At 41.0% G+C, this 22454-nt stretch overlaps 1 protein-coding gene across 1 annotated transcript; it reads left to right on the top strand.

Moving 5' to 3' along the window:
• The first annotated feature begins 3955 nt into the window (after window positions 1-3955).
• Window positions 3956-20941, top strand: LOC109465930 (transmembrane channel-like protein 1). The gene is made up of 24 exons (XM_019763415.1): window positions 3956-4019; window positions 4719-5137; window positions 9571-9720; window positions 9951-10026; window positions 10367-10448; window positions 10733-10839; window positions 12273-12371; window positions 12617-12756; window positions 13037-13184; window positions 13814-13857; window positions 14843-14993; window positions 15152-15261; window positions 15413-15482; window positions 15663-15869; window positions 16037-16165; window positions 16309-16376; window positions 16730-16858; window positions 17200-17310; window positions 17662-17787; window positions 18125-18203; window positions 18347-18389; window positions 19361-19634; window positions 20142-20303; window positions 20758-20941. The coding sequence occupies exons 1-24, from the start codon at window positions 3993-3995 to the stop codon at window positions 20939-20941; spliced, it is 3135 nt and encodes a 1044-aa protein (XP_019618974.1). The 5' UTR covers window positions 3956-3992.
• The last annotated feature ends 1513 nt before the right edge of the window (window positions 20942-22454 follow it).

Here is a 22454-nt window from a genome sequence, read left to right on the forward strand (position 1 = left end):
TGGCCTGTATTATCCAATGCACAAAATACTTTTGATGCGGTCAGTAATTATCATCTAATTAGTGGGATCACCTGATAGATATTGTCACGGATGGTTTTAGTCAGTGGTCATTCTCTGTTGGACACCAACGCTGACCGGTCAGAAAATCAGGTAAGCAGACATATAACGTACTAAAACATATTCAAACTACATATTTCACTTTCACAGTACATGTATTTCCTACAACAGAACTAACTGGTTATGTTGTTTTACAGGACAGGCAAAGCGATGACGACCCACAGGATAATACGCAAGATACTAGCCAGACCAGGAGGAACATGTGAACATGATACATCTTGAAGATACTATGAAAGTTGTTTCCATCCACTCTCCTTACAATGATGACCTGATGATGTGAACTTGGCAGACCTAGACTCCTAAGAAGTAGTTTTAGATAAGACGATCCAACTAAGGCTCAGCTCAGTGGAAGTGGACGCTTTTCATGGCTTTTCATCAGAAGACAATGGGATGACTTGAGAACTATATTTTTAAAATCCGTACCAACTCTACTGAACTCAAACCAAGCTTGTTGGATTTACTATACCGAGGAGAAAGTTACTACAAAAGGCTGAGAGCTGGTGGGAAAGCGGGAAGACATGGCGTCGGCGCCTTCACAAGGTAAGACTGTATAGCATGTCGTCTGACAACAAACATTATGGGTATGGGGTATAGAGATATTCATATTTTGTTTCCAACCCATACTAACCAAGGGTTTTAGAATTTAAGATTTATGTCATTGAAATTTGTTATTTTTCAAACGTTTCCGCCTTTTTTGACAGTGAAAACCATTTTTAAACTTTCAATTAGAATATTACTATGGCTTTTGAGATACTGAGTTCGCAACGGTATGTGTACAGTTGAGCATTAGTCACGCCACGCACCTATAGCTAAGCTACCGTTGTGTAAAAAGGCTTCTTTGATGACTTTGTGATTTTACATCCAATCTTCCAGCTTCGTCAAACGGCACCGATGCGCAACAAGCATATGCCGACATGTACCTTTCCTAAATCCCCATAGCACAACGCTCATTACAGCTTACCGCCTCACAAAGAAGGGAACCGTGACTCTTACGAGTTTGTACTCCGACAACTGACGCAAGCTTCCCCGCTTTAACGAGACCAAGAAGCCGCTACCCTAATCACCATTCCCCCCAACCTGCAGGTTCTCTATCCTCCTGGGTCATGTGTGCATTAAGAAGTTGTGACCACGAATTCATTACGTATATTCCCATCAGTGGAAGAGTATATACAAAGTGGACGCCTTTATTGCACCTCTATCCCCGCTGTTTTTAGTGTGCTACCATGATATATGGACATGCGATGTAATACATATGAGCCGTACCGTTAAGATAGCATTCCTCTGCCCTAGTTTTTGTGTCTTTATGGAATACTCCTTCTCTGTTAGAATTGCAGTGGGAATAATCTTGCTGTGGCGTTTATTGGGGGCTATGCCGCATGCCCCGCTAATGACTTGCAGCAGAGATGAAGAAAAATCTACTTTGTGACGGTTACTTAGACACGGGTTGTTAGGTTCAGGCCTGCTACAGTACCGAAGGGTCTGTGTGAAGTGTACATAGCGGAACAACACACTCCTTACCACACCTGCTTCCCAACAGGACTTCTTCTGTGAGTATCCTTTCCAAAACGTTGTGTTCTTATTGAATAGCATTTGGCTGTTGAAATGCTGCTATGAAGGTAACCTTTTCTGAAATGTACTATCAAGTGGTAATTTTTTTTAATATGATTTCCTGTATATTTAGCAGAAAATCTAGGGATGGAAGTCTTGTGGCATGTACCTTTTTCGTTGTGGCACAAATTCGGGTGATCAGTTCACTGGTGTTCTTGTGTAGGCTTGTTTCAGAGCGAGAGATTTTTCTTCAAAAGCAAAAAAATCAAGGATTTCAAACCTCCTTGAAGTATTTGGTTGTGATTTTGTTGTTTTAGTCATCATTGTAAGTTTATCACTGATTCTGTATGCGGTAAGTATACGATATCAGTAACCTAGATCTAACCGTAGTTTTCAAAATATAGGTTGCAAAACTTGTAGCTGTATGTTTTACAAAAGTTCCCAGTTAAGCGAATCTGTTGATCTAGTCGGGGGATTTTGTGGCCACTAACAGCGGGAAACCATGCATGGCACCGTAATGTTCTCCTAATTACACGGCAGTTATGCGAGCCATGAGCTGACATGCCCACGGTGTGATGGACACTTGCGTCACCTGGCGAGTTTAACCCAAATTGCACCACTTGTAAAGTTGTAGGTGCCGATGCAGAAGGCAGTCGACCACAAACGTACAGCAGCATGTAATTGTGCGGTGACGCACTGAACTGCAGCCAGCACAACGTTATTGATCGCGGATCTGTATAGGGCTTTAGCTGCTGTTCAATCTACAAGAAGCACAGACCGCCTTACTGCAGTATTTATCTTCAATCACAAGGCAATCTGCTTCCTAATGAAAAAACATCGAGGAACACAGCATATGTTAGGACATGGGCTGATGGAACTGCACATTCCGCTTACTGGTCAGCCTAGCCTGGAAAACAAATACATGTACTGTAGAGAAGCAAATAAAATCGCGTAGACTACTTGTATGATGCAGTGACCGGTTCCATTCAGAAGAGGACAATTCGACATTTCTAGATCTGTTCCTCCAATACGAATCCCAAAGAAACCATCTTGTTTATATGAAACAAATGGCGGAAGATCGGTTTACTCTAATGGCGCCATCATAAAAACCTATCGCAGCCAGGGGACACTGACAGATGTTTCTATGGGAAACACAAAGAAATAAACCAGACCTGATTCATTCGAATGGGCAATAAAAGCCATGGAGCTTATTCGATAGGCATATGACTCCCTCTTTATAACAGTAAATCGTAGGGCGGTGTGTATATCGGCATGTAGTTCCCGTAGCTTGAAATAACAACACATAATCTTAGAAGAAGCAAAGGAAATTTACCGCCACGTGGTTCAGTGAAAGACTCAACGAGGTACGAGAATTACGTAAAAGAAGTGACGTGTTTCTCATACAATAGAATGGGCCCTTGTACATATACTCCTTATTTGCATATACAGGTAATAATAATAAGGATCATTGATCAAGGGGAGTGAAGCGTATGATGAGGTAGCAGTTATCATACGGAAAGTACTCGAGTAGTAGTTTTACAAGCATTGCAGATAGACATGCGTTATTGCACGTTTCTGGCACACACACAAAAACTACCAGACAACAAATGTATTTTGCTCTTAAGCTGACACGAGCGGGAAAGAAAACTATTTTCATTGATCAAACATGACATCCTTGGCTCTGGCGGAGTGAGCCAGACTAAACTGGACCATCCGTTTCGGTCAAACCTTAACTCCCCCGGGTCTGTATTGCAGTAAAGCTCATTTAGCCTCAACTAACAAGAACAATGCTCTTCCTATCGGGGCCGCACTCTCTCCATTTGCTCTTCCTGCGAAGATTGAAGGCGTCTATTTTTGAGTTGCTGATACTGCACAAACCTGTGTGTGTAGTTCCGCCGCGGTCGGCGGGAAACTACAAAGAGACTGGCTGGTGCTGCTGATGCCTTCCTGTGACCTGTACATCTGTCTTCTCCTACACTACACCCGATCCTGGGAAGTGCCAGCGAGCGAAATGGCGATTTGAGATGCCTTTTTTCCAGGCGATAACGCCGGAAGATCCCTGTCCAATGTTTTAAGCGAGTGGTTCTTCGAACCTCACGTGGTAGTTAGTTAGCAGATAGGTCCAAAAAGCGTGGTAGAGCCAGCTGCTGCTGCCCCGCTCGACTCTCATCAAGACCACAACAACCGACATGGATAATCTAGGGTACGTGAGCTCGCCGAATTTCAAGAGGCACAAGATCTCGCCCAATGTTAACAGACCTTCTGTGTTTCACTTGTTCCCGGCAGGACAGGGCGGGGACGAGGCGGCCTCGGCGGAAGGGAACTCCATGAGGTCCGAGACACAGAGTGCAGAGGTACGTGGTCTTACGACATACGGCAGGCAGTAATGGTTAGGGGGTAGGGAGGGGGTATTAGTATAGTAGACAATTGTTTTCCACCAAGAAATCGCTATAAAACATTCATTATCTGCAGTCTGTACCAAAGCTAAATGTACAGTCTGTATTCTTGGAAATATTTCAAGTGAAAATTGATCAAAGTGATAACCAATGGAACACATGGTTAAAGTGGACCATCCTGGACCATGTGTTTGCCTTCCAGAAATGTAACCTCATTTCACCAAGACACAAAATTCCATGCATAGTATGGACAATGCCCTCAAATATCGTCAGAATCGCAAATAATGATAAATAAGAAAAACGGTAACTGCACATGCTGTCCCAATACTGATTGTGTGTGGCATTACGGAAGGTTTCTAAAATAGGTCTTGAAATATCCTTGTAGTGCGCACACGTGTTAATTGATTTATTGATTCATTAGTCCCAGCTCCTCAAGTGTATTGGTTCATATGGACTGGTTCATATGCCGTTTTATTAAGAGAAAGAACGTGCCTCAAGACTGCGTACGTGCTTCTCTATCCTCAGCCCAAGAAGTTCCGCATTAAGTAGGTGAGCTTGGATAATGTCCAATACCTTTAACGTTAACCGTCTTGACCCGCGGATATATATTCACTTCATAATTCAATTCTAAACGTGAATTATGTATCATCGCCTCAGGTGAAGTTCGATATAGAGGTTGACTTTGAGGACGACACTGGGAACGATGGAGGAGGGGAGGGTTCGAGTCACGACGAGGGAAGCCGGGGAACGAGATCATCGGGGAACCTCACCGCAAAGGACCGTGGGAGAAGCGACATCGACGACGTCGAAGAGATCGAAGACGAAGAACCAAAAGGAAAGAAGAAAGACAAAAAGGAAAAGAAGAAAAAGGAAAAGGAAAAAGCTAAGAAGAAGAAGGAGAAGGAGAAAGATAAGAAGAAAAAGGAGAAAGAAAAGGATAAGAAGAAAAAGGAGAAAGAGAAAGAGAAAAAGAAGGACAAGAAAAAAGACAAGAAGAAGCCAGTTGAGGAGGAGATTATCCTGAGTGACTCCAGTGATGACGATGGAGGTGACAAGGACGAGGATGACGATGACGAGTAAGTAGAAATGTCTTCCTCAAATCAAATACTACACCAGTAAATCCACGGTCACTAAGTTAGTATTCACTGTGTAAGGATTAATGAACTCGTGATTCTTGTAATCAATATAACAGTCAGACCTGCCAAAATGTAGCTAAACAAAGGTAGGTGTCAGATAAAGTACGGTAGATGTATATATGTTGAAGAAAATCCAACACAGTGTGAGTACCAAAAGCCACCGAGTCAATGGCATTTTATTTTGAGGTCACCTGTATTCAAACTGCATGACATGACGTAGGACATAAACGATTGTGGTGGCTGAGGTATGGAATCGCCGAACTCTATAATATTTTTATCAGTCTCGTAAATCCAACGCCTAGATATTGTTCGAAACTTTATTATGGTCATTTTTTGTTTCTGCTTCTTGCTGTTAACATGTTAGGAATCAAAGGTCGGGCTTTACAAAAACTCGCGTACGTAGGGAAAACATAACGTCTCTTTTCGATCAATATGAGACGTTCTACATGATTAATGCCGAATACAGGCTTACGCTTCGCTGTTTTTACGATTATGTGGGATAAAGGGAATCCATGTTGTAATTTGTGAGCTTTCAATTAATTTCCTTAGATTGCTCTCTTTTAAAGTATTTAGACCAACCATACCTCTTTTGTTACAGTCTAATCGTAGTGAAAGGTTTCGAGAAAGGAACAATTTTGATAATTCAATTATGTTCATACTTAAATATGGAGTGTGTTTCGCCACTCCCTCATGGAATATCTAAATTTCTAACGTTTCGAATTCCAAACAATCCATTGTGTTTCTGTTAAATCGAAATTGGAAGGTGGAGCCTCCTCGCCCTCCTTCCTTCACGTACGCCTTTAACCTCCCCAACCGAAGTCTAGTACCATTTACACCTTGGTGGAGTGAGCAAAGTCGTGTTGAATGCCTTCCCCAAGGACATAAAGTCTAGTCAGGAATGCCAAGAATTGAACCCTAGTCTACACCTTGACCACCCGATCCCTTGCCTGCTAGCATCGGCTAACTACTAAAATATACGTCTGCACAGTCAATCGTTCACAGAAATGGATAAATCTTTACCAAGTCGACATCAATAAGCACGTAGATTAGAAACAGATTAACAGTAGACAGTCACTGCAATAGAATCGTTATTTGTACTCCTTACATATTGGGCATCAGTTGATTGTATGTGACAAAATAGTTTGTCTTGAGGATCCAGCAGATCTTAGAAGGCTGTTTGCCTCTAGATATCACAGCATAATTACGACTATCCCCTTTGGCTTCTGTACAGATGTAGCTGCTTTAATATCCAAAGATATACAGTACCCAATAAAGAAAAACGCATGTAGTGGCTGATCAAATCTGATTCCGACCGACTTTAGTGGAATCAATATTGGCATTATTTCACTTCCACTTCATACAAGTACATCAGGCACACCTACTAGAACTGTTGCTTAAACAACGTCAATACTGTGGCCTTAATAAGTTCCTGTCCTTGAAGCCCGGCAGTAACTTGTTGTGAGATAAATACGTAAGTGGCAGGTTTACGATGACATAGTGTAAAGTCTGACCCAACCATAATGGAATATAGAAGCAAGGTTATATATTTTCAAATGGCTAGTATAAACTCTTTCCGGTGAAGAGTGCGGTCAATAACGCCGTGGATCGTTACCTGGCCAAGTATAGTTTCACGGGGTTGAGTCGTAAACGTAACTGTATCCCATGTATCAGGGCATGGTAGGTAGCGTTTGCTTGAGTCAGTTTATTTGGTATCCAGATCTACATTATTCTGTGTACTGAAAAAAATGGGCATGTCAATGAAAGTATCTAGACTAGTTACTAAAATGAAGACGTTCCGTTTTTTTAATTGTTGATCGGGATCAGGTATTACACTTGTTTTGTGTTTAGTCGTAAACGTAACTGTATCCCATGTATCAGGGCATGGTAGGGAGGGTTTGTTTCAGTCAGTTTATTCGGTAACCAGATCTACATTATTCTGTGTACTGAAAAAAAATGGGCATGTCAATGAAAGTATCTAGACTAGTTACTAAAATAAAGATGTTCCATTTTTTTACTGTTTTTCTTTTTGTATATTGTTTATCAGGATCAGATTTTGCAGCTGTATATCTATATCATCTGTATATCTATACGTACCTGTGTAATAAATCCATCATATAATGTCATAGTAATAGTTTGGTCCTTTACGAGTGCTAGGGTAGCCTGTCTGGCTAGACATCCGGAAGTTTTCCCTCTAGCTCTGGTCAGAGTTATCTGGGTTAATGTGGCCCTGGGACGTGTGATTAAATGTGTTGTTAGAATGACTACACCTGTGTCTACATGGCAGGGGGGCTGGGGATTTAAATTAATGGGATCATGGAGTAAAAAAAAAACTATTGAAGTGCCGGCGTTGTGTACAGAAATAAAAAAACATAAATATAGTGATAACGGTAATAACAACTATGTTACAATGTATAGACAATAATTCTCATTCATCTGCCTTTATTCCAAGAAGTACTTTTTATGGAGTTAGAAGTTTGGTACGTCCAGCGTTGCCTCCTTGGTTCACCAGTCATATTGATAGGTAAGGTACATGGCATTTAACTTGAAAGCTGTGAGATCTTCTTATTGCAGATCATATCTAAACGGAGATACCAGAGTCACAACAGAGTTACATGCACTTTCCGCAGGCTACAGAGTAGGCTGTCTAATGATATTCATGCCAGGGGCACCTTCGTGTAACATACGTTTATTGGAATGATCGTCCAAATTTAGAATACGTTGTAGCTTATGAAATTTGTATCATAGACGTTTACTTACTGTTTTAAATTCTGACTTGTCTCGTAATCATATTAGCAATGTTCAAAGCAGTACACATTGTTGAGCTGTGACAAGTTGCTGGAACTCTAGGAACCGCCATCACGATATGATAAGTGAGAAGATATTGATGAATGCCATTTTGCACGACTTAACTTCTCTCTGTTATAAGTCCTTCCTAGGTATATAATCATCCAGAAAGGCGTACTGGCTGCATGAAAGGTGTAAAGGATCTCTTTTAACAATGGTTTATGATGGATGGCTCCTATATAGTGTTAGATCTAAACGATGGAGAGAGTTTGCTAAAGGTGCTTTCTTATCCAGCTCTCAATGAAAGTCGATTGCTGGTTCCGAGAGCTCTTATGTTGCATGTTTGAATAGCAGCACTCTCATTACGCTTTGCAACGTACACTTAGTGAACAAAAACGGCACGGAAACATTTAAGCGGCCTACTTAGGCTCACACAAAAGCTCGCCATTCTTTACCAGTACCTAGAGAAGAGCCGTAAGCTTTGTGTGTAAGACAGTGCGTTCTTTGATCTTGAGCAGATTGATATGAAAAATCTTTGCTGTAGTTTTGATCAGAGACAGGGATGTCGAGGATCTAGTTTAAGACGATGCCTGTCTTGTACTCGCTTGGAGTTAATGTGAGAAATCTGGACCATCGTCCGCCTAATTTCGTCTGCAAGCCGGTACGAGCTTGTAGAAGGGAGAACCTGGAATATCTGAGAAGGAATTTCGGACTGCAGGGGAACAGGTAATTCTTGGTGTCTTATTCTGTTTGCAGCGAAGATTTCCTCTACGGGAACATGGATGTAGTGTTCCTCTTCAGTGGATCTTTCTGACGTGTTTCTCATATAAATATTATAACATATCTTTCCACCAAGAATTTCAGTTTCAAAGTGTTGATCACAAAACGTAAAAATGGAATTGGTTAAAAGTCAGCAGCGTCCATCTGCATATAACAATATGTTCACTGTTTCTTCCGGCCCAGCAACTTTGTTAGTGTATACGTACATGTACTATAGCTAGTATAGTAACAACCATCGCGTTACATCTTTTTTTGTTGCCTTGTGTACCTAGGAGAGATCAGAATGACACCAGTATGACGATCCACATAAAAAACCTAATATTCTTTTTTCTTGAGATACTTTGTGGGTCAATAATATAATCTAGCATTGATTGTATAATGATGCCTTGATAAACATACAGTTTCGATCGAGTGTGACTGAGTGGTACAAGTGACAGGAATTTTTGTTTTGTAAAATTGCCGCTCTTGATGATCAGCTGATTTCCATAAGGTAGCGACAAGCAGCTGGAGTAGTCTTTGTCAAACGTCGAAGTTTTTCGTAAAGGTAGAACAAAATCACCATATTGTGTAGGGAAGAATGGAACTGTTGCTGCAGACTTTGTGAGTAGTAGGCAGTTTTCATACTCTTTAGATTGTGATTGTCGTGTTCTCAACTACATGTGCTAAGGGTGGTAAGTATCAATATCTAATTTTCATACGCGGAGATCTTACCAATCTTTGGCCAAATTTACTTCTCGCAAGGTATGTTTCACATTTCACGTTGTCATACCTGATGCACAAAATTGAAGTTGTCTCTGTGTTTTCTACAGGGACAGTGACGATGTGGAAACAATTGAAGAGACCGATGGAGATGAAATCCCGGAAGAGACAATACTGGAGAACATCCAGAGGCAAAAGGAGATCATCGCTTCTATCCGTAAACAGCCGTGGAGGATGAAGAAGAAGCTCAAAACATTGAGGTACATTTTGTTGCCTTAATCTCGAGGACGACCCCACATAACTTTGAGACAATCGGAAAGAAGCATAGGAGTCGTTAACAGTTGGCAGGCAACTAATTAATCTTTTGTGTGTTTGCATATAAAGGCATCATTATCGTTTTATGCATTTCTGCATTTTATGATGCTATTGCTAATGGCATGAAGTATATTTCAATTACTACATCACAAGCCTGCTGTTATCCATTTGCCAGAGTTGCACAGGAGTATCTGAACAAGTACGAGGGGCGACTGTCCAAAGGCAAGGGTTACAAAGAGACCTTTACACGGGTGAGTAAAAAACACAGCCGCAATGGCACCTTGACGGGCTTGAAATTCTTGAATTTCGTATCTCTATCATTTGAGAAAGATTATAGAGACGTATGGGGCAATTAATGGCTCCTTGAGTCAACTGAAACTGGGCTAATGCTGTGCATTGATTGTTATTGAATTGACCATTAAGTCAAACCATTTACTCAAAGCAATAAACTACCAATTTGCACAAAATGTTTTGGGATTAAAATACTGAGGGGAAATTTGTAGAGTGCCTTACTGGGGTATGGCAATGTTTAGAAATGTTAGAATTCTCTTTGCACTCATTGTGGTTATCGTGATTTCACTTTTTATCCAGGCATTCAAGAAAATTAAGCGGGAGTTGTCAAACTTTATTTCTATCCTTATTCCATGGGAAACAAGAATAAAGACAATAGAAAGTAAGTGAAGTATTTATTCTTATCGTTGATTATGCTCAATACAAATACTAGTACTTTATACAGTTTCAAAGTTTGAGTTTAACAGTAATAGTATCTAGGTTTCATCAATGGTTCAACACCTACTTGTGCCGATTGTTATGTATTTCACACTGCAATTGAAATTTGGTATAACTGGTATATTCTAATTCTTCTTTTCGTCAGATTTTATACAAAGTGTACCTGGAGACAGTAGAAAAACCCTGGCCTTTGGGTGGAGACGTGTATTTATGAGTTTATTTCCACAGGCTACTTTGGGTCAGTGGTGGCGTCGTATTTCCTGTTTCTGCGCTGGCTGTTCTGGATTAACATCGTCCTGTCCATCTTCACTATGGCCTTTGTCATCATTCCAGAGGTAGGTGAACATGCACAGCAGTGGTGATAGATGTAGTGTAGTGCTTCCTTTGACTCATAGTGTCTCTATCGACCCCATGCCTCGTGTGAAACTACATGTACTGCAAGTAGCCCACACGGGCATGGATGTGCAAATAAAGATCATTGCCATTGGTTGTGATTGTCACTGATAATATTTCAAGAATAAACAAAGCCTATCTAAGACCCTTTTGATTAGTTTAAGGGTCTGACAAACAAAATTATTTGATGATTGTAAAATATATTTGTGAGTGGTCGCAAGAAAAAGAACCTGAAAGAAACTAAAACGGTCACGAACTCCTGATATCGATCAGGAATGATAAATCTCCTGCGGTTCTACAACTGTAACATCTGGTGCAGTCGATACGGTTTCAATGCCAAACACCTCATGTACCAGATACAAGCTTCTTCCAATGATCTCTGTACGTGACATACCGGAAATTTGTTGTCACCATTTAGTGCTTTTCCAGCTAGACCATTTAGACACAAAGGTCTGGTCGAACAGCCACAATACACGAATGGACTTTTTCTGTCCCAAATAACGCCAACTGGCTTTGTTTCCGTTATCCAAGGAGACTTTCCATTCAATGAAAATCGATAAAACCAACATATAGCACTTATCGTCCCATTTGGCAATAATGGAGCTATTACCTTGTCTGGCACGCCCAATACAATACGGATTTGATAAGTACTATGTGCCCTACTTTCAAGAATGTGTGTGATAGTTATCTTGAACAAAGGAACAGTTGTCTATTTGATTCCCTTCAATACTGATCCAAGATTTTACAACCAGAAGCGCTGTTTCTAAAAGAAACATTTTGTCCATCATACGTACGTCAAAAGGAAACCAGAAATGTCTTTATCCTCTATCATGATTGCTTCCAGATGTTGTCTTGATTACCTGGGTGCCCGAACACTGGGTTTACTGATCATGAGCACGTTGGTGACGAGTGACCCAAATTTGTTTCAAAAGATTGATGACAGGGCTAACAATAATAGGGCTATTCTACACTGAAATATGGAATCTGCCAAAATAATGGGATCACGTGAGAAGGGGTTATCCTTGAGCGCAGCCAAACCCTTTTCAATTTTTGATACGGGCAGCAAAAACAGCCCATTGATTTTAAGATAAAGTTTAGGTCTCTAAGATACGAATAGTGGAAACAGAAGAGGCATTTCCGCCATCTTCAGCAGATGGTCAGTTTTAAATTGCAATGTACAAATGATTGATATATTGATGTATTATAGTTGATATTTAAAGACCTGGAACACGTTACTTGATGTCTTTGCAAAGAGGAATAGTTTTCTGCTGATGGACCAATACATCACCAGAGCGACACATTTGGGTTAACTTCACAACTGAAATAAATGTTGAAACACAGTGAAGTTGTAAAACTGATTTATCCTTCTTCACAGCTTGTTGCAGGTTTCCCATACGGCTCCATTCCAAGGAAGACTGTTCCAAATGACGAACTTCACAGAGCAGCGCATATCGGAACCATCTGGGACTTTGGGGTAAGTCAACAAAAACATACATGTGCACTATACTTGTAATTTAATTTCATTGCACATTGATTACTGTTTTCTTGCTGTGGAAGATTTCATTCATGTATTGAAGTTGGTCAATTCTTTGAGACAAAGGTGTTATATTCAATAAAACATTTGACCATGGGTCAATCAAGAGTTGGTGTAATATCCAGAGTAAAGCATGTATCGAAGATCCAATGACAAGAAACTAACAAAGAATCATTGATTTTTAGGGTTATCTACAATATTCAGTCCTGTTCTACGGGTACTACGGTAACGCTAAGTCCATCGGCAGCGGGTATCAGCTGCCTCTAGCGTACTTCCTGGTGGGGATAAGCACGTTTGTATACAGTTTTGCCGTCATTTTAAGACAGTGAGTATCTTCTATACATCTTGTCGTTAAACATATGATGTGCACATGTAGTAAGTAGATATTTTTAGTTTGCCGTGAGGAAGAAATGCTTTAGGTTTAAAACCGGTATCAGAAATCGGTATTGCATGGACGAAGATTTTAGCACGTCAACAATATAGTACATCGCTTTCAGACCAGGCACATATCTGAATTCGTCGTGTGATTTTCTGTAACGATGACAACCTCACGTTGATTGTCTCCTTGATACATCTTCTTATCTTACCGTGTAACCCCGTTGAAGAATGGCTAAGAACTCCCGCATGAGCAAGATGTCCACGTCTGACGACCAGTTCCAGTTCTGCTGGAAGGTTTTCTGCGGGTGGGACTACCTGATTGGCAACTCCGAGACGGCCGACAATAAAGTGGCTGCCATCACCACTGGGCTGAGAGTAAGATCGATTCCAACGTGAAAGCAGCCTCGTTGTTGTAGACTGTTTGTTAGTAGATGTGCTCCATACATTGTACTGTGTAAGCATTGGACCTGCAGCATCTTGAGTACTGGTCTATTTGATTGCCTGCCAGATGTACAATCATTTTGCTAACAACTACATTTTTAACACTCTCTGCTACGATGCCCACGCATGCAATGGTAGCTCTGACCTAACATGACAGGCCTAACTGTTTGTGCTATTTTCTTGCATTGCTGATTGAAATCAGCAAAGACATGATAACAAAAGTTGTGGAGCACATCTACCAAACATGTGAAAACAAACACTTGTTTCCGCCACCATCACATCATCTTTCAGTTCTCTTTGTGGAGTGGTATTTGAGAGTTTGCGTGTGTTTTATGTGCGTGTGTATGTGTGTGCCACGTTCCATGCCGTACATTTGTATTTCACATAATCCTAGCTACGTTATTGTGTTGTTGTGACATCTATAGGTTCTTAACTACGGCTGTATCTATATTCGTAATGCGCCATTAATACAAAACAAAGCTATCAAGTAACTACACTAAACATAATCAGCATGAAATTTTCGTTTGCTAACAATTTTGATGCTAAACCCCGGCCATATCTAGGAAGCAATATTGGAGGAAGAGGAGAAAAACAAAGACGAACAGAGGTGTGTATTTTGCATACAGTACTGGCTGTTGTTTAGGTATGAAGATTTGCGGCTATCAAAGATTTTCATAACCTATAAATTCGTATGAGATATCCTATCAATACGCATATTCTACAGCACATGAATAAAGATATGGATATTTTTACAGTTTAAATTTTTCTCTGTCCATTTTTATACCCAAAGGAATTTTTTTCTAATTTTTCAATTTGATTGTAACGTATCTCGATCTCTCCCTGTCTCGTCTCGTGTTGGCGACTGTCAGTTCAAAGAAGGAAAGGTTGGTATTTTGCCAAGACCAGTCCATTTTTCAGCTCCCAAAGCCAATTTCTGCCTTCCAACCTACGCTTGCAACATTTACGTCCTCAGTCCTGTGAAGTTTCCCTCAAACGTCACAGCAGACGATAGATGGACTCGTCTGAAACATTCCTCCTCCAGCTGGCTCCCCTGCCTTTCAGAAACGCGATTCTTTTCTACTCTATCTCTCACTTTTTTTGTCAGACGAGCTGCTCTAAGTCACAGTCCAACCTCGCGCACTGCCCCTGAACATTCATTTCCCTCAACTTCGTCATTGTTTGATAGCACCCCGTCGCACACGCTACCATTTTTATTGCTCCCTGCAAACCATAGCTAACTCAGCTCCTTCTATCACGTCCTAATGGATATTACCTAGCTATAGGCATGGATTGTTACAATAACATTAAGCGCACTCGTTTATTAAGTCATCAATTTACAAACAGTTCAGTTTAGATATTTCAACGATTATTCTTATCTAGTGCCTTGTTGAAAATCATCTTACTTTGCTAGACTACAGCTAAAATGCATTTCCGATAGCCCGTCTTCGGTTGAAAAAATCTCACTTCATTGACATCAGCATACTTTTATCTTAGTATGTGGAGTCCTCTATAGCCATGCGTCATTTTTTATATTGTCTGTATCTCATGAAATCTCAAATTACGACTAACCTATAATGTATGTTTACTTGCAGGTATATCACGATCTCTCTACGCGTCCTGGCTAATGTTCTGGTTACCATTTTACTGGCCGGATCTGGGTATGCCATCCAGCTCGTGGTGGAACGGTCCGAGCAGTTTGAGAAAATGGACCCTTCCAAACTGTCATGGTGGGAACAAAATGAGGTAACAGCGAACGTGTATCATAAAACTCATATTTAACTCGGTATTATCATAATCATAATTGTTGATCATTTGTTTCTTATTTGACGTAAAATTCTTGAGGTATAGTACAGCGTTTTGCAGTTTATATTCTTTCCCTTCTCTTTTTATTTGCTGTGAAGGTTTCTATGGTGGTGTCAATCATCACCATGGTATTTCCCGTGTTCTTCGACCTGATTGGTGGGATGGAAAAATATCATCCACGTGTCATGTTGCGGTGGTCACTAGCAAGGTATGTCATGTGTAACCTTAAGGAAAGAACTAAGACATTTGATTCTTACGCTCATCGTGTGTACTTATGAACGTATAAGATATCGTGCGTTGAGGTAGACTTGTTGATATCTGTAATTAAAGTTGACCTATTAATCTATGATACTTTGCAGGGTAATGGTACTGAATCTCGGCAATCTCTACACACTGATGATTGCACTCTTCAAGAAGGTCAACAACCTTGTAAGTACCTCTCAATATGTTTTTCTTGAAAGACATCTCATTGAAGTACAAACCAACAAGTGGTTACGTCACCATCCGAAATGACAAACCCCTCACATCGTGCCCGAGCGGGGGCTGAACTCCACCCTCTGGATCCATGCGTCGGCCTAAACTGAAGGTTTTGCTTTTTTTTCAACACAGGCCGACGAAGCCCGCAAAGCCCGTGAAGCATTGCAAGCCCTAGAGGCAGCTGCTTACAACAACACCCTGGTGGCTCAAAATGCAACTGCAGCGTCACTCATCAGGGAGGCCGTGGCTGAAATAGGCATGAACAACACTGCCATGGCGGACATTCTGGCACAGAAGGCGGGGATAAAGGAACAGTGCTGGGAGACAATAGTTGGACAGGTAAGGACTCGGTCAAGGTCAGGTAGGCCTAGTGACGTGGCAATCATGAACAGAATCTACTAGAAAGTTCTGCGTAATAATAGTTTCAATTAAGTTGAAATGTTTAAACAATATACCTATAAATATGGTAATATCTGTCTTGTGATAAGGGCATTATATTTCTGCAGGAAATGTTCAAACTGTCGGTGTTTGACATGATCGCCACCGTCGTCACGACATTCATTCTGGAGTTTCTCCGCGGTCTGTTCGTGCGGTTCGCTAACTACTGCTGGTGCTGGGACCTGGAGACAGGATTTGTGAGTTGCTGTATCTATTATATTAGTATTTACACAATATTGTCTTCTTACGAAATTAAGACAATATGATTCTATTTCACGATTTGGGCTTCTCTAATTCTCCATGACTTGTTGTTGCCTTTTTCTGTACATCTTTGTTGCAGCCTGGCTATGCAGAGTTTGGAGTCGCCGACAATGTCCTGCATCTAATCTACAACCAAGGAATGATATGGTATGTAATTACTATATGTATTTTACAGTTACCGTTGAGGCTGATCATATAAGTTCTTAACGATCTCAAACTAATCTCACTACTAATTGTCTGCAGCTAAACACAATACGTCAACATGTAATCTTGCAATAGTCATAAAATTAGTCAGAGGATTTTCTATAGTAACCTTTTGAAATATACCATTTCGTTATTTGTCTAAAAAAAAGAGTTTCCTTATTTGCATGTTTTGACAGAACTCTTGGTGTACCAGCCACCCTTTGCAAATAGACATATCTTTTATATACCTCAGTCAGAAACAATGCCCGTTCCTTAATATATGTGCTTGTCCCTAAACATCCCGGTCCGCCCGACAGGATGGGAGCGTTCTTCGCCCCCAGCTTACCGGCGCTGAACGTGCTAAAGCTGATCGGGCTGATGTACCTGCGCAGCTGGGCCGTCATGATGTGCAACATTCCTCACGAGCGGGTCTTCCGCGCTTCTAGGTAGGACACTCATTGTACATTACGTCCCATTGCCGCTAGAGGCTAGCGGAGCAACTACTTAGCGACTCGACTAAAGATTTCACAGATCGCTCGACGAATTTCATAGACAAAGAACTAATCTATTTTGGTCTTATGTCGATTTTTTTTACAACACAGCTTTATTACTGTAACTTATCATTATGATTTATCGACGAATATACATATTTGGAGTACACATTTACAACGTTCAACGATACAGTATTCAAGCTATTTTGCTATGAATGTTGCTACGTTTTCTTATGTGAAATATTGGCATAATAAGTATGTTTAACGAGAACGACTCTTCTCTGCATTACCTTTAGGTCTAACAACTTCTATCTCGTCCTGCTGCTCATCATGTTGTTTTTGAGCATGTTGCCGACAGGGTATGTGATGGTTTCTATAGAACCGTCCAGGAACTGTGGTCCGTTCAGGTAAATGTCTAACCTCTGTGAATTATTATCTTGCATTTCTGAAAAAGATCCTGAGCTTATAATGTAGTTTTGTTGTTGATTTGCAACCTCTGTCCAACGCCTCAGATAAATTGTAGCACTGTTTCCAGGGCCTACTCGGGCCAGCTATTCAATCGGCCTCAGGGTCAACATGAACCCAAGGAAATTTTGCCTTATTGTTTGAGTTAAAATTTCCTTGGCAATGAAGCTGAGGAGCTGGCCTGTGTAGGACGTACAGACTGCCTGGCCTCCAGAATCGTTGATCTAACATATGATCTGACATTAAATCTAGTTTAATCTCATTAACGACGTTATGTTGTTGTTTGTCTACAGTGGAAAAGAACGGATGTTTGACATCATTTCCGACACTGTGAACGAGAAGTTCCCGCCCTGGATGAGGTCTGTCATGGCGTACCTCAGCACAGCAGGCGTCATGATACCTTTATTCATGTTGCTGATGTAAGTACACAGTTGGAACGAAGGCCCACAGCGACAACTTTTGCTGCGCATAGCGAATGAAACTATTTTCGTTGGCAAAGAAATGGTTTACGCAGTCAACTTAAGTTGTCGTTATGGGTCACGAGTTACTGCCAGTAATACATCGAAATGTCCAAAGCTTTTCTTTACAAATAGCTAGGAAAGTAATTATATTGTTATCAACCGAGAAATGCCCCTTGTCTTGACAATGGATATATTATGTGAGAGAGGTAATACTAGTTGTTGATTTGACATCCACACCTACTAAAAATCGGATTTGCTTCAGATGATGACTGACGTATTGAAAATTTTGTTCCAGAATGGCAATCTACTATCTACAGTCTCTCCTAAAATCTTACAAAGAAGCGAACAACGACTTGAGGATACAGCTACAATATGTAAGTGATATAACTGTCATCGGATATTCCATATTACGATAACGGTAATACGACAGTAAGCCGATTCACGGTTTAAGTTGCACACGCGTGAGTTCTGTCTAGACCAACGCATAACCCTTTATCTGTTATCTCCTCTCTTGCAGGAAAGAACCGAAGGAAAGAAAAAAGTTTACGAAATGTCAGCGGGTAAGTAATCCACTCACGTATTGATGAATAAGATGTGTTTTCAATACAAAATGTCAAATCATTCAAATAAAGCATCCTTTCTCTCTGCCTTTAGGGTAGCTTAGTAATGTTCGATAGTAACTTTCTAGATCTCTTCAATAGATACTAAATTCTTCTGCGTTTTCTTCTTAGTTCTAAATTTAGTTGATTATAAAGACATACTGATACAATTGATATGAATGAATTTGTCTTTCCTTCAATCATTGAATGGAATGTGTTACAGGGCCGTGTGAGTATTGGTTATTTTCCATCGCAGTGTAGCACTACTTGCCCTGCTATGGAACGCTTGCTTTGCGTAGTCTGGCCTTACCTTCGTGTGCTTTTGTGCTGTATTTTAACAGATGTTTTTATATCATGGATAGGGACCTTACCCTGTGTTAAAACAAGCGCCTACGTTAGGAATTGATGACCCTTGGCTGTGAACGTTCGCAATTGATTCCGCTTTGCATGTTTTCCGCACTTAAAGCAGCTTCGCCACTTGAAACGCTTTGTACTAGATACTATATAGGTAGACAGATATAATAGCTATTGGTCTGATATAGCTCCTCCATAGTGCACTCTAGGACAAAGTATGGCAAAGAAAATCATGTGGATTTAATAATACCCAGGGTAAAAAGCCATAACCATATGCATGCACCAACTTAGGGAACTTTTCTATGCCCTTCCGTTGTTTTACACTTCTATCCAATGCGCAACAAAATGGCTTCGAGGCTAAAATTCACAATGTCCTCTTTTATATTTTACCTACCATTTTATGTTTATGGAACATGATGTGTAGACCTTAGGCTAAAGAGACGAGTGCGCAGCTGCTTCTGTAAAAATGTTATTATTACTATTTATTAGAAGACATCAATATCTTCTGTGAAGCTACGGAATAGTATTCAATGTTCCTCTTTTGTGCTTACGTCTCGGTGTGTTCTTTATCATTGTAGCAAAGAATGGAGGAGGAGGAGGCACTACTGAAACAACAGAGAACGCTGCGGGTGCCACGGGCGGGGTGGGGCGAGGCAGGGGCAACCCGGGGGCCATCCCCAACGGCAGGTTACCCACAGGCTGCGGTGGCATGCCCCGCTTTCCCATGAACCACGCCGGCCCGAGGGGGATGATGGGAGCTATGGGCGGTATGCCGGGATTCGGGGGAATGGGTATGCCGTTCCAGAGGATGGGAATGTACTCCCCCAACGTGAGGTACGGGGGGTACGGCGGGTACGTGAGCTACTTCAGCAGCAGAGACATTTTACTGGCTGGACAGAAACATTTACTGGCTACTGTCAGGACAAGAACAAACAGATTTCACAGCATCGCCAAAAAACAGTCTCTCAAGCAACTGGAAAAGCTTTTGGAATCCAGTTGCTTGAGTAACTGGTTTTTGGTATATCTTATGTCTAACCTTCACCGACGTACATTTCTGAGCAGTCCGATTCTCTACATGACCCTTTTCTTAAACAATCAGTGATAACAAAACTTACGCATACTGAACATTTTCATCATTCATATTTTTGCTAAAAAAAACTGTTAACTGAACAGGTGCTAAGAAGCGAGATTTGTACATTCACTGTTACCCTAGATGGACCCTTTTAAAGAATCAGTTTCAAGTATAAACAAGTGGTCTGTTTTTAAGTACCATCTGTAATATACATGTAAGTACCCAGCTCAGCGTACGGCTGCGATGTAACTACTTGTTTGATCAATAAACCTTCCATTCCTTCCCAGGTACGTTCCCGTGAGGCAGTACATGAACCCCTATGACGGAGTGATCCTGACGCCGCCCATGGCGCCCCCTAGGTTCAGGAGGGTGCAGTACACCCCGCAGCCGGGAACCAAACTCATGGCGGTGCCGACAGCAAAAACTGTGGGAAGTTACTCGCAATCAAGGTAATTTACCTTTGCCAACAAAATTATATTTTTGCTGCTTTTTGTATGTGTGTGAGTTTGTTTACAGCATACCTAGAGAAGCTTTGTATGATCCGTACGATAGGTGCAAGAGTGTGCAAGAGGGAGGACAAGATAAATTTTGGGTCTCCTAGCAGCTTTTTGTGGTACTGTAGGCTCTTCCGGTTTCAGTATATCTTCTTCATTGACTGCTGAACCCATTGCTGGGTTTATTAGCAGATTGTGCATGTACGTTTTGTATCTTAATTGTGTTACTAGTATTTCATATTATTGAAGTAATTCATCATTTTAACGCCGTAATCTATAACATTTCGTACTAGCTTCAAGTACAAAACACTTCGTATAACTTCTTGTAACTTTGTGTAACTTTTGCTGAGTACACTTGGTAACGTATACTCATTCTACATACTACGTCCTCGGTTACGTGTCGTTCCAGACGTTCATCGATAGGCCGGCAGTCGTCGCGCGGTCCCACCACGGTTCTGGTTCCCGAGGGGTACCAGCTGGTGCAGGTGCACGTGGACGGCGGGGACGACGGCGAGTCCGTCCAGGAGACGTCCTTCATGGACGGGCAGTACATGGACGACGAGCTGGGCGCGCATGGGGGGATGGACGCGTGAGGCTTAACGCTTACCGGTCCCTTGACTGGGGATGGTCGTGGAGACGCTTAATGGCCATGCAATAAGCCTGCCTCCCTCCCTCCATCCCTCTCTGTCGTGTGTCAAACGGCCTGTTCTGTCTGAAATCTTAATTGATTGAGCTCGATATACACAGCAATAAAAAGAACAATAACGTTGACTGAGCCATATATACCTGTCCAATGCTTGGGACGGCATATTGATAAAACCCAGATGCAGACTGACAACTTGAAGCTGGTGTGTTATGCCGAAGGGCGGTTATACCGGCTATACAGATGCAGAAACTAGTTTTAAACATCTAGTGGTGAAAGAAATGTACACGGGGTACACATCGGAGCTTTCCTTTTATTGTGTGACGATGTCAGAATAGTCCTTGTATACTATAAATTCTATGTGAAATAACACGATGAAAGGAAAGTTCTGAGTGCGGGCAACTTTCCAAGGTGTAGCTGTATTCCGGAGTCATTGTCTGAATATTACGGTTAAGGTGCATATTAAGGAGAAAACATGATTGTACTGTTTAGATTCTGAAAGAAACATTATTTCTTTGTGAAGAAATTGTTGTAGAAGGGGAAAATGTAAAGGCGCCAGTTTTGGGTCTTTTCGTCAATGATATTAGTAGTGGACATGTTATTACTGAGTCCCCTTGCCTTGTTACCCACTGTAGTCTAATAGACTAATGAATTATCTCAGATAGCGTTACATTTTCAAACAATGCAATGGTGATTGCAGGACACTACAAAAAAACATAAAATATGATTTCAAGGTAGCCATTTTATCTTGTGATCCACTTGTGTCAATCAATCTTGAGCACTTGGAAAGCAAAGTGATAATCGGCCGTCTGGATCAAACTCGGCCGAAATGCACATATTGTAAACACTGAAGCAATTGTAGATATCCGTCTGTAGATAAGACTTTTTTCTTTGAACTTCATTGCATGTAACATAGCATATCTTACAAATATTTGCTATAGTATATATCCTTACCTCTACGATGGTGGTGAGTTAAATCTGTAAACTGTAGTTATCTGCAAGAAGACATTATTTCGTCTGACCCCTACAGGCCCTAGGTAAAGAAATTATAAGGACTGTTTAGTTTGAAATGTTACACAGAACGGTTATTCTACAGATCACAAACTGGCCAGGCACCATTTAACTACTGACTGCTCCAGTGATGATTGAAATCAATATAGTTTTGTAGAGAACTTAGAAATACATCGATTCTTCATTGTGAACCCCTGCATTTAGGGGTCACATAACTTGTCGATGTAAGAATTTATTAAATATATGTAGCAGTCGATCTTAAACTGACATAAGTTGGACAGACATGAGTTTTGGAGTATAGAACATCTATGTATGTATGGCTTTTTCCTTGTGTAAAATAGATTTTACCGATTTGAACTGACAGTTGATTTGTTATCATGATTAGAAGATTGACTAAAGTACGATTTTCTTTGTAAGTTCCACCATCTTGCCAATAAACATTTGTTCATAGA

Source organism: Branchiostoma belcheri, unplaced genomic scaffold (assembly GCF_001625305.1).
Source record: "Branchiostoma belcheri isolate BF01 breed outbred unplaced genomic scaffold, Haploidv18h27 scaffold16, whole genome shotgun sequence".
Lineage (NCBI taxonomy): Eukaryota > Metazoa > Chordata > Leptocardii > Amphioxiformes > Branchiostomatidae > Branchiostoma > Branchiostoma belcheri.

Coding starts and splice junctions, on each gene's coding strand:
- LOC109465930 (XM_019763415.1), top strand. CDS start 3,993: ATGAGGTCCGAGACACAGAGTGCAGAG. Junction 12,757..13,036: donor TTTGCCGTCATTTTAAGACA/GTGAGTATCTTC, acceptor ACCCCGTTGAAG/AATGGCTAAGAACTCCCGCA. Junction 16,859..17,199: donor CGGGTCTTCCGCGCTTCTAG/GTAGGACACTCA, acceptor CATTACCTTTAG/GTCTAACAACTTCTATCTCG.